The sequence below is a fragment of the Boleophthalmus pectinirostris genome, unplaced genomic scaffold (assembly GCF_026225935.1).
Source record: "Boleophthalmus pectinirostris isolate CB_2022bp ecotype Guang Dong unplaced genomic scaffold, ASM2622593v1 HiC_scaffold_14, whole genome shotgun sequence".
In the NCBI taxonomy this organism is placed as follows: Eukaryota; Metazoa; Chordata; class Actinopteri; order Gobiiformes; family Gobiidae; genus Boleophthalmus; species Boleophthalmus pectinirostris.
Window position 1 is genome coordinate 4,236,582 of NW_026571047.1, and position 13,426 is coordinate 4,250,007.

General features: G+C 38.6%; 1 protein-coding gene across 4 annotated transcripts in view; it reads left to right on the forward strand.

The window, feature by feature from the left end:
• The window catches only part of mprip (myosin phosphatase Rho interacting protein), a 74,628-nt gene that overhangs the window by 11,351 nt on the left and 49,851 nt on the right, over nt 1-13,426 (forward strand). For all 4 annotated transcript variants that reach the window (XM_055150192.1, XM_055150191.1, XM_055150193.1 and 1 more), the window contains exon 2: nt 10,998-11,075. In XM_055150192.1, the coding sequence (XP_055006167.1) occupies nt 10,998-11,075 (78 nt within the window). The remainder of the gene's footprint in view (nt 1-10,997; nt 11,076-13,426) is intronic.

Consider the following 13,426-nt stretch of genomic DNA (forward strand, 5'->3'; position numbering starts at 1 on the left):
TTATTCTGCATACAAACCTACTACCTGTATGTAGTTAAAGGTGCACTGTGTAACCTTTTTTAAACAGCTCTACTTTACATTTAATCAATTACAGTTGCTCAAAAATAACTCAAAAAAAGAGGCATTCTGACTGTGAGTGAGATCACCTCTCCACAGATCTGACCTGTAACTTGGTCCGGTTTGGTCTCCACGAAGTTAGAAAGGTTTAATGCCATACTGTGAAACATTCCAGACAAAGCAATATGGAGAAAAGCATTTGACAAACCCTCCACCAGAAAAGCTGCAACACTGCACTACGGCTGGGTATCATTCAGAAATTGCAGATACAACACATACACCGATACGTAGGCCACGATATGATGCATATCTTGATACAGTGAGCTTTGATTACTTTTCGATACGATTCAATACGATATATTTCAATTCGATTTGATACGATTCAATAAAAAAATCAAGGCTTAATCATGGCTGTGACACTAAAAGTCTATGATAAATCACTTCTTGTGCAAAGTTCATATGAAGTGCACCAATTTTAATCATCAAAACAGTGAAAATGTCAAATGTGTTGCATAAACGAGTTTCCTTCCTATAAAAAAGCAACAAAACTGTAGCTGTAACAAAATAATTTAGTAAAATATATCAAAAAATACTGCTGGTAATATATCGATACAGCAGCCCATGGATACGGTATCATCACACCAAAAGATAGATGTGCACAAACATGTCCTTTAATGTAGTGTCAGTTCATAGTCTTTTTTTTTTTTTTTTTTTTGGTCACTTATCCTTCCTGTATGTATTTAAAATGTGAACAGAATCGTTTTATTAGGATTAGGGTCCTAAATTGCAAATTTAGTCTAATCTTGTCATAAAATTACACAATTTTTTCCAAAAGTTCAGCCCTGTAATCAAATAATTTTGTTGTAATTATAAGGAACTATGTGCAACAGGAGAATGGAGAAGGCGTAACATGAGTTAGATGGAGTTTTAATCTGCCCTGTCATTAATGAAGATTTTGTTCACTAGTACTTCTTCTGTAAGATTGTAATAATTTTCAGATCTTTTACTAGCATCACACCACGCACCCTTTTAGCCGATTAAAGGCCCTAATTTTTTCCCATGCAAAATGTGTCTTGCCCCAGTAAATCTATATAAGCAGCTTTTGAGGTCAAAATTAGAGATCTACCGCTATTGTATTTTCATACCAATAGTTTCTAATTCAGAGCAACTGACGGCCGATAAAATTGATTCTTTAGACAGCTGGTTGGCCAAAACTACTGTGTTTTCCGGGCTAGGCGCTCTCTTAAGCCTCCAACTCCATCGAGAAGCGACTGAGCACCCCACAATCCAGGGCGCCCTATACACGAATCCACTCAGGTGTCCCAGTACGACTTCACAAAGCCGCACCACCAGCAGCGCACGCAAACACACACGGAGCAGATAGCGACCGCGCAGCGAAAAACACCCAATCACACAATCATCACTCCACGCCGACGAGGAACGGAACGGAGGAACGAACCAAAAAGTGAGTCCAATGTGCCACTTCTAGACACAACTGAACAACTAAGTCACTGCGAACACGCCGACAATCCGTTGGTCCCAGACATCACCCTCCCTACACGCCACAACTGAACAAAGCCCAGAGTCACCGTGAACGCCACAAACAAAGTCCCACTGACCCATCTAACTGCTGTGTTTTGTTTAAAGTCCAGTGCTGTTTATTTGTGAAAAAAGTTTGGAAATAGACAATTCAATGACAGTGTGTCTTATAATCCAGAGTGTCTAATAGCCCAGAAAATACGGTAAATATCGGCATATGCTGGAGATTTTTGGTGTGTCTTTTCTCCATGGAGATGTTATTGCTTTGTCTGGAATGTTTCACAGTATGGCATTAAACCTTTCTGTCTTCATGGAGACCAAACAAGACCAAGTTACAGGTCAGATCTGTGGACAGTGTGTGGAATTCCTGTTTTTCTAGTTATTTGAACTATAAAATCTAAGTTAGAGCTGTTTAATGGCATACTTTGGAACATTCCAGGCAGAGTAATGTCATCTCCATAGAAACAAACAAACAAGGTGATGAGCCCCCAACCAAAAAGTTACATAGTGCACCTTTTAAGGCCGATAAAAAGTACATATATTGACCAGATATTTTGGCCAGTTGATGTATTTGTCTGTCTCCAGTCAAAACAAGTCTGCTGCGTGCTGTCTGCATCTAATTATGAAAGATTTTACTGTCCAATAATCTGGAAATGCTTGCATGCTAGTTCTTGTTATCATTGCCGTGACAGTAAAACTCCTCCAAACCACTCTGTTATGAAAAGTGCTTATTAACTCATAGTGGTGAATCATTAGGATGCTCAGAATGCATAAGGTAAGTGAGGAATAATTCTGGACCACTGCAAACTGTTTAAATGAGTATGACAGATCCTCTAATCTTGACTTAATATGGTGGGATAAAACCTGTTGTAGATCTAAATTATAGTTTTACACAAATCGCACAAAATGAAGCAATTTGTGAAGAAAAGTTGGAAAAATATGTTGATATTTACAGGAAGTTCTGTTCTGTTTTAGACAGTCCCACACTGATAACATCACACTGGGAAAATTCTGTTCAAAAGTTCATCACATTTACACAAGAAACACATTTTTCTGACACTTTAAAACAAACACACTTTCTTATATTTCTATTTATCAAACAATAATCTCTGTGTATATTAGAACAGTTTTGGCTGCTAGGTTAGGAAGTACAATTTGAAACCTAAAAAAATGGCCAAACTGGGAAAAAAAAAGGAAAATGTTAAATTATTATATTTAAGACTTTCATTAAAACACACTTTTGTAAATGTGTAGTCTGTCAATCTGTCATAGGTGTTTTAGAATGAACAAGTTCTGTTTTTCACACTTTTAATAGAGTCAAAATCATGTTTTCTACGGCGGTCGGCATCACGCTTTCTACGGCGGTCGGCATCACGCTTTCTACGGCGGTCGGCATCACGCTTTCTACGGCGGTCGGCATCACACTTTTCTGAGACGGTCGGCATCACGCTTTTCTGAGACGGTCGGCATCACGCTTTTCTGAGACGGTCGGCATCACGCTTTTCTGAGACGGTCGGCATCACGCTTTTCTGACACGCTTTTCGACGGTCGCATCACGCTTTTCTGAGACGTCGCTTTTCTGAGACGGTCGGCATGACGCTTTTCTGAGATGGTCGGCATCGTCTGCATGACGCTTTTCTGAGATGGTCGAAATTAAATCTGTAGTCCAATCTGTTATAGGTGCTTTAGAATGAACTTAGTTCTGCTTTTCACATTTTTAAGAAAGTCAAAATCACATTTTTTAAGACTGTCAATTACGTTTTGAAGACTGTTTTTAAGAAGTTATTATATTTAAGATTGTACTAAAGTGTGTTTTAGTGAAATGTGTAGTCCAGTCAGGCATAGGCGCTTTAGAATGAACTAGTTTTGTTTTTCACTTTTTTTTTTTAAGATGGTTGAAACCACATTCTATAAAACTGTCAATCACGTTTTTCAGGATGGTCAAAATCACGTTTTTAAGACAGTCAAAATCTTTAGTCAGCCGAGAATTTCTTTAGCCGACTACACCCCTACACACCAGTCTGCCCTCCGCCTCGCACCACACTACCACCGTCATGGGGCCTAAAGCTGTCTTATGTAAGTCATTAGAAACAGTGCTAACTTCAGAGCCCCGGTTAACAAGCACAAGGTGAGCGCAGTGTTTTTCCAATGTTCCTCCTTACTGAACTGGCACCACTTTAAGTAGATAATACTCTTGTGAATGGAAGGCTTGAGTAGCTCTGAGTAATGCTGTTAAAAAGACTGCAGAGAGGTTAAGGGAATTAGCGTCGAGAATAAAACGTTATTAAGAATAGAATGGGCGGAGAGGGCGAGGAACGCGTCTGAACCAACAAACGGCCTGCATGGAATCGACATGGAAGAGTGTCTAGTGTAAACAGTGCATTTGTTTTGGCGAGCTGTGCGCAGGTATGCCACTCCAAATAAGGTGTGGGATTAGAAGGATTTAGACGCTTCTCACATCGCTTCAGAGCTCCGCACGGTTTTCTGATTTCCTTTATACGTCTTAATTGCGATTTATCTTTTTAAAATCCCGAATCGGCTCAGGGTGCAGGTTTCGCACACATCCAGGAGTATTGACATTTGAGATGAGGCTGAAAGCTGGATTGCTAAACTAATCCAAGAATCCCATGCATTTCAGAACATGTTTGTAGAAGTGTAAACAACGTGGTTAACTCTTTTCTCATGTTAAAAAAAGATACAGATGACGTTCTATTACCTAAATAATTCCAGTTTTTGTGATCACCAATCCAGTTTTTCCATTTCCAAATCCAAATTCCGATACTATAGAGGGATTATCAGACTACGTCACTTCGTGCTCGTCCTGTCTTGTATCATGTCAGTGTCTTGTAGGATTTCATCAGATTTCAGACTCTCACGGGGGCGGGGTCAGTTGTATCGATCAGGTATGAATGAATGTCCGGTTATTGACGTTTGACCCATTTCTTTTTGTCATGGTTCTCTAAATACCTTAAAAACATGCATTGTCATTGTCAGTGTAGTCGCCTCTCCACATCTGACCTGTAACTTGGCCTTGTAGTGTTACTTGCTTGTTTCTTTGGAAATGGATATGTTTAAGGCTGTGTTGTGGAAAATCCCAGGCCAAGCAAAGACATCTCCATGGGAACAAGCAGCTGGCAGACCCTCCACCAGAAAAGTTACACAATGCGCCCCCAAGTATCAACCGATACCGGTGAGAAACTGAAAACAGCATTTATTTTCTTTAAACAAAAATTAAATAAGAAAGCTGCACAGCACATTTGGATCAGTTTTGTTTTAACCATAGGGCCGGAGCCAGAAGTAGCCGGGATTGGGCCTCAAGTTACTTTTTACAGAAAAAGTCAGGCGCCAAGGTCAGAAAGGTTAAGAACCCCTGATGTAGCTATGATTTATCTCTAAAGTACTACAGAGCATCTTAGTGTAAATTCAAGTCCAAACTTTTGGAGACTTTCTGAGCCAGCTACAACAGTAAATAGTCTTTTTTACAACAATATGTCCATCCAAAATATCTGCTGAACCGATATTTTAGAACCGATATATGATCCAGCAAATTTTTCAGGATCTGTACTGATATCCGATACCAGTATTAGATCGGTACATCCCTATTTCTGATTAGAATTCTGCTCAAATTCAAAATGAGGACTTAAGAGAACACTGTGGAGTACTTCCAAATTCAGTAGCATGGCAAAAACAAATTCAGAGTGCATGTTTCTGAATTTGATTGATATGTCCTGGTGGACAATAGTGGGTCCTTGGGGTACATTGACTCCTAAGGGGGTCCGTGGCCTTTGAGAATCCCTTTGTAGTGTTATCATCCAGCATTTAAAAATAGTCAATAACTTTCCTCATCCTTCCTCATTTTGACACTCTGAGTAACGACTTCCTGACTCTTCCTTTCTGTAGTTATCCCAGGTCACGCAGATAGGGTTTAGACTGTCACGCGATTCCCCTTGATAGATGAATGTTCTTCGCAGGGATCAAAATAGCCAACTACAATCACATAAGTGTTCCTCTGCAGCTCTCTGATCGTCCACTTGTTGGGAAATGTGTGTTAAATGCTGCTCGAGTAACCTGCCAGGCTTATACACTGTTGTCCAAACAGATTTGTGTATTTCAGTGACTCGTGATACGAAGGAGCACATTGATCATCAAAATCACAATTCTCTCACCTCAGATTAACAGATTAGTGCTTTGCTCATTGATTCTGCAGAAATCCACAGCGGTTTTAGTTCCCAGTTATCCCCCCCTTTTTCCTTGTAAACAGCCATATTTGTTTTGATAGGTCATATGTGCATGATTCATCTGTGGCCAGAACATCTTTTTTTTTTCTATTATATTGCCATTACGCGAGTCAGTGCTTCGCTGTTTAATGCAACGCTAAGCTCAAATACTCTATGCCAGGGGTGGGCAATTATTTTTTCCATGGGGCCACATGAGAAACAGAAAATATTGTGGAGGGCCAAAATGCTTAACTCAATTCTGCATAATATTAATTGTATTTCTTTATTAAAAAAAGCATTAAATAGCATTGTTTTGATGAGCTGGAAAGACCGGTAAGAGTTTATGACTAGGTTGCCGTACCAAAAATGCCTCTAAAATAAAAGCAATGCAGCTTTAGTCCACGCATGAGGTAAAATTATAAAATGTGTTTATTTTGTAATTCCAAATTAGGCCCTTTTAGCTATCAGATTCAACCAAAGGGCTGTATGCTGGACAATGCCCAGGTCTGTTCTATGCTCACACCTTTCCCCACCCACTCCTCCTATTGGTCAGCCTCTGTCATCCCCTGTGACTGACAGGTAGATTTAACCAGTCACATGTTAGCGATGTGTAAAACAAGCCTGAAGAGGTGTTAGATGTCATCCATGCACCTCTCCTGGGCACTGTTTGAACCCTCATTACAGTGATCTTTAAGATTCTGTACAAGGCTCCACCCACAAGCCTACATCACCCATGCTCCCACATGACAATTCTCTATAAAAAATATAAAAAACATGATACAGAACTGTACACTACAACTTCACAAACCTGATTTGATGTGCTGTAGTTTAATCAGTGGGAGGCACACTGATTGTGTTGTGATAGTGCTCTGAAGGGGAAGTGACTTAGCATAGGGAGCAGAGTCTTTTCTTATAAAACTTGTTAAAACATGTTAATACATTGTTTTCAATGAATATAGCATTTTCAAAACAATCAAGGATGACATATTGACCTAAATATGTCATGTGTTAGCAGTTAAAACCCCACAGAAGTCAAGTAAAGAAGTATATTGTCTTTTCGATGTGTATTGACCACAGTAAAACCAAGCTTGTCATTAGTGTTGTCTTTGTCCCTTAAAGCTCACTGATGACAGTGGAATAGAAATGCTGCTCTTTGTTGGGCTCTGGGACTTTCCCTCGTGCTCTCCGACCCCGCGGGCCTGTAAAGCTCCGATCCGCTGTTCTTCTTCTGTTCTCGCACTGTTTACACACACACACACAGGCTGCTGTTTGTTGCGGTGGAAATGTTTGTTGTGGTTAATCTGGTTGGTTTGTAACATGCAAATCTGCCATAACCAGTGTGGGACAGTGTCCTGTGGGAGTTTGAATACCTCTATGAGTCATGATATTGTTATTACAGAGACATGACTTGTTTGAATTACTGCCACTTTGGAATTGTAATTTGTAGGTAGTTTTTTTAAGTTCTACTTTATTTTAATTATTTTTCTTGATTAACCAGATTAGATTTTGAGTAAAAAAAAAAACACTTGTAATTGAATACATGTAAGGCAGAGCTGTTTAATGTCATACTGTGGAACATTGCAGGCAGAGAAATGACATCTCCATAGAAACAAGCAGATGATGGACCCTCAACCAGAAAGTTATAGTGCAGCTTTAAAAGTGAACGGATTGTAAAATTACAAAAGTACAGAAATGACATTCATTATCACTATAAATTTCTGTTTTGTAAATTTAATCCAATTAATTGGGTGCTTTTTGATGAGTTGCTTATTTGGGATGTAACAATAACCGAAATATCGTGATATCATATCGTCAAAGGTCTCACAATCAATAATATCGTGGGACATCACAATATATCAAATTACAAGGCTCTTCACTTAAATTAATAGTTTTGGTGCAGTAATGGCTAAAACAAAACAGAACTACATAGACTATGATCCTTGATGAAGAAATAACTGTTCTAAGTACTTTTAAATCTTAGTTCTTTGGATTCTGAAGTCTTGTCAAGGAATTTTAAGAGCAAAAAGTAACATATTCAGTTTTATTAGCCTCCATAAAATATCACAATAAATATTGTACTGTGAGATGTATATTTTGAACATTTCGAATTAAGAGATTTAGATATTGTTACATCCCTGTTAACTATACTATATAAGTTTCTGTTATTTAAATTTAATTCAACTTTTGGGAGCTTTTTAATGATTTGCTTATTTTTATCTTATAAACAAAGATGCAACAATAACCGAAATATCGTGATATCTTATTGTCAAAAATCTCTCAGTAATATTGTAGACCAGCACACTATATCGATTCATAAGTCTCTTCACTTAAATGAACCGATATGGTGCAGCAATAGCTAAAAAAAAAAGAGGAAACTACATAGATCATGATCCTTTGCGTCGTTTCAGTGCAGACTGCACAAAGGAATAACTAATAAGCACTTTTAAATCTTAGTTCTTTTGCATTAAATCTCGTCAATTGTAAATCGTGAAAATATCGTTCCGAGAGCTTTGGATATCGTTACATCCCTATTGACTATACTAGTTTCTGTTATTTGAATTTAGTTTGACTTTTGGGATTTGTTTATTTTTATACTTAGATAATACTTTTTACTCAATTTCAGGAAAAAGGATCAAGTCACGGTTGTATTTTTCCGTAGTTTTGTATTTAGCAGCCAGTATTGATACTAAAAAAATTCCATTCACAGGACAAAAATTAACCTTTTCCTGAATACATTGAGAATAATTTTGAGCTGTATCAGACCAAGTATAAGAGCACATAGACTAGTATGGAACCTACCTGGACCACTGAGAATTGGTATTTGTATCAAAATAGTGTTGTTATGATACTTGCAGTTCAAACTCTGTCAGGCTGAAACTTCTAAATAAAGCTATAATATCATATTTTTGCTATTTTTGTTTTCTGGGCCATTTTACTGGCATTTCTTATTTTTATATAACATGTTTGTAGAGTTTGCTACTTTTTTTCACCTCATTGCGCGTTTTTGATGTCGCCCTATATCCTTGAGCGCTAACTGTCCATGTGTTGCATACGTCTGTGTGTGTGTGTGTGTCATAGGTGTGCTGTGTGTGAAGCTAACCTTTTGAATGTGCTGCAGAGCGTCCATAGGCACGCAGAGCAAGTTGAAACAGGGCACATATAGAATAGTGCGAGGCGTGCAGCGACTTGGAGCACAGGGCCAGTATTAGAGCTGAAGGAATGGGCTAATGGTTCACTTCACTGAGGAGAGAGGAGCTTTAAAGAGCCACGGCACAGCAGGACAGCTCCGTGTTTATGTTTCCACTGTTTTTTCTACTTTTCCGCTCTCTGTCACAACCAAGCACAATAAAGAAATCAGCTGGAGCACTGGGCTCTAGGTGAAGCCGGGGTGAAAACAGTTTTATGGACAAATCAAAAGTGCAAAATGATTTCAGTCTTGGGATGGGTACGTTTGAGTTTCTGACAATGGCTTAAACCAGGGGTGGGCAAACTTTTTGACTCGTGGGCTAGAAAGGGTTCTAAAATTTGACGGAAGGGCCAGACCAGGAGCAGATGGATGGAGTTTTTTGGTAATCCACCTCATAAAAGAAAAAAATAACATGGGATATATAGAAAACACATCCCATGTTATTGAAATATCCCATAATTGAAAATCATTACAACAAAATATCTGTCTTTCAAAGTCATTTTATTGAAATGACTCTGAAAAACACTGACAATTATTATTATCATAGTTCAAGTTCAGATGGGCCAGATTAAAAAGATTTGCCCATCCCTGTTTTAAACCAACTGATTAACAGTGAATATTTTTCTTGATAAAAATACAAACTGTATTTCTTTTTTCTTTTTTTTTTTTTTTAAATCTGTGACTCAGTAGAATGCAAATATAGTGATAAAATGATCCATCTCTGCTCTGGGTCATGTGGAGTACTGTCCAAGCAGGGTCACAGTTCCCTCCTCCAGACACACTCGTCTAGAAGGTAATTTATTTCACCAGATTTTGAATTTGGAATGCCTTCGAATTTCTCACTTTGCATTTTTTAACTCAGAAAAAACATTTTTGAATTGTTTTTATTCTGAATGTCAGTTAATGAATGTGTATATTTTGTTTAAAATACAATACAAATAAAATCACCTTTTAAATATTCAGCCCAAATATTTTCAAGCCATCAAATTCAACAGTCAAAATTCACAGTGTAAAATATGCAGTGAAAGAAAAAAATTGCACCAAAGATCCAAGATGCCAAGGCAGAAGCAATTGATCCAAAGTGATTCAATCTAACTTACTAACAAGCTGGAGATGGTGCAGTGAAGTGATCTGATTGGTCAGAATTAGTCTCATCAAAACCTCAAACTCCACCCACAGATGAGAACAGCCAGAAGAAAACCGAATTGATTGCTTCTGTCTTGGCATCTTGGGTCTTGGTTGTAAAATTTGTCACTGAAAATTTTACACTGAATTTTGACTGTTGAATTTTAGGGCTTGAAAATATCTGTGCTGAATATTTAAAATGTAAACTTAAAATTTCAGCAACTAAAATTCAGAATAAAAATAATTCAAACACAATAATTCAAAATCTGATGGAACAAATTATCTTCCATACACTCGTGTCTGTGCCACCTCAGCTGACTGTGTGTAATGGAGCAGCAGCTCTACTCCAAGCTCCTCCCGGGTAGATGAGGAAGGCCATGATGCCACTTGTATCGGAGATGAGTGCAGAATCTTCTCATTCATTTTATTAATAGACCTGTTTTTTTTTTTTTTTAACAAATTCCTGTTCAATATTCATACAGTGGTGATTCATTTTTAGTGGGAAGTTAATGTAATTTATTCCATCACACTGTGATAATCCAGCTGTTAGTGACACATATTTGGTTGATTATAGTATGTGAAGATAGACTAGATCTAGCTGTCGTACTGCTGAGACTGTACTTTCCTATTGTGAGTGACAAAGCCTCTGGCCCCGGTCCCACCTGAGCTGTTTGTTGTTGCTGTCAGTCTGCACATGTCCTCTGCACATGGCCCCAGTGTGCTGGGAGAGGAGCATGTCATCACAGTTAATGAGCTGCTAAAGACTGGCACTGGTTTGGACACAAACACAGTGGAACATCTGGAGTGGTATCTGCAGCCCTCCCCCACGCTCCTCTAATCACTGCCTCACCCACCTCCTCTTTCTCTCGCAGGCCAAACCCATTTATGGAGGATGGCTGTGCCTGGCCCCCGAGGGAACAGACTTCGACAACCCTATGCAGAGATCTCGGGTAAGGACATGTACCGTCATCATTCAAGCATGTACTGTGTATTGGGTTAAACACTGTGTACAGGCAGTGTCTGAGCCCAAACATACACTGCTACAGATGTCACCATATCTGGTTTAACTATTGCTGCACAGAAAGCATGCATTTAAGTAAAGAGACTTGTCATTTGATATACTGAGATAGCCCATGATAATACTGCGAAACCTTTAACAATGCCATATTAAGATATTTCTGTTATTTTTACATTCCTGTCAAAAGAAACAGAAAACACACACCAAAGTTCATGCAGAGGTGCAAATGCAAGAATCAGCAACTTCAAAGTGAAAAAATGCATAGCACACTCAGATGGCCAGTGTCCAAAGCTTTTTAAAATTTTTACTATGCATAGTGTGCTATGCTTTGTTCACTTTTTTAAATAGTTGCATCCCTACATCCAAAAACAACCATCTTGCTTAAGGGGCTTGGTCCCTGATACAACAACAGTACAACCTTTCAGTTGTGGCTTTTCATCTCACTGAGCTTTGCCCAAAACAGATTGTAATAGATACCATTGACTTAAAGATGCACTATGTAACTCATAGTTCCCACGGTCATGGAAATCCTGGAAAAGTCATGGAAATTGAAAATATCATTTTGCAGGCCAGTCATGGAATTTTAGTATCTCTTTCACGCAACTACAGTGTTCTGTTAAGTTCTCATTAGGCTATTCTGATTATTTCTGAACATACTTTTGTTTTAAAGAGACGACAATAAATGCACTGACAGAATTTTGAATGTTAAAAAACTATAATCCCAAACCATAAGGTGAGTGGAAAGGGTTAACATTTCATATTTAGCCCTGAAAGTCTAATCAGTTGTACACATGTAGGTGCTGTAAAGTCATGGAAAATTCACTTTAAGTCATGAAAAAGTCACAGAAAAGTTTTGAAATTATGTCAGTAAAAAAGAGTGGGAACACTAGTGGTAGATTTTCTGGTGGTGGGTCCTGCCTCCTGCTTGCTGTCATGCATTGATTTACCTATGGGTGTTCCATTTTATCCCCACTGAATGATTCTCTGTGCAATCATAGCAATAACTTTAAACTAATTAAGTTTAATGACATACTCTGGGGGAACATTCCTTACATCTCCATGGGGACAGGCAGGTGACAGACCCCCCCCCCCATCAGAAAGTTACATAGTGCACCTTTTAGTATAATCACTAAACACTTAAGTGCTTAAGTAGTATTGCATGAGCAGGACTGCACCAAAATAGAAGACAGACACACATCGTAAACTGTGAGCGTCCAAAAGGCCAGAGTGTGCCCGTGTTTAATGTACTGTTGTGTACAGCTCATCAGTAACATAAGCAGCCTGCAGCAGTGGTCGGGCCAGCTTCCTGTTCCCTCTCTCTGTTACATGCATTCACTGACATCATTTTACTACACAGGCACTATAGGTGTGTTCCACAGACTGTATGAACATAGCTGACCCACTAGCCGTCACGTTCCAAATAAGAAGTGAGCATGGGTGTATTCCATTGACTCCAATTCACTTTAAATTGAAAAACGTTGCTTCTCTCTCTGTAACTGCAGCTGTAATCCTCGTCATTTTGGTCTAAAAATGTTTGTATCAACCTGCTCTACATGATCCTGGTATTTTTATTTCTGTATTTTGTAGGGTTGTTCCGATACGATACCACACATTTTTCAGGTACTGGTATCGGCAAGGTCTCAGACTGAACCACTACCAATCCGATACCGCTGTGTATTTTCCTGAATGGTGACATATAGATGCAAGCAGCCGCTGTTTACCTCGATGGCTATTGACAGACACCTAAAACACGATAATAATGACAGAAGAGAGATTTGTGTTACCTCTTTGATACCTCCATTTAGCCTTTGGTGTGGACACTCAACTTGGTAAAATAATTAAAGCTACCGAGAGTGCAGCGTCAACAGCACTAACTCAGACTTTGTTTACTCTGCAGAATTAGCCATGTGCTCTGAGGATGAGCGTCTTTTTACAGGCCTCAGTTTTTTTTTATCCATGCACTGCGGTAGAAAGTAGAGATCTAACAATAACTCAAATACCGTGATATCGTATCATCAAAACTCTCTCAATAATATCATGGACTGTCACAGTATATCGAATTACAAGTTCCTTTGCTTAAATGCATGGTTTTACAGTAGCAATAGCTTATAAACATAAACTACATATCCCATGATTCATTTTTGTGCAGACAACATGAAGAAAAGTTATTTACTTAAATTCTTGGGATTATGACGGAAATAGTTCACACCAACTTCACACCACTGTAGAAAAGATTTTAAAATCTTAATCTTATCTACAGTTATGACAGCCTATTGCCTACGA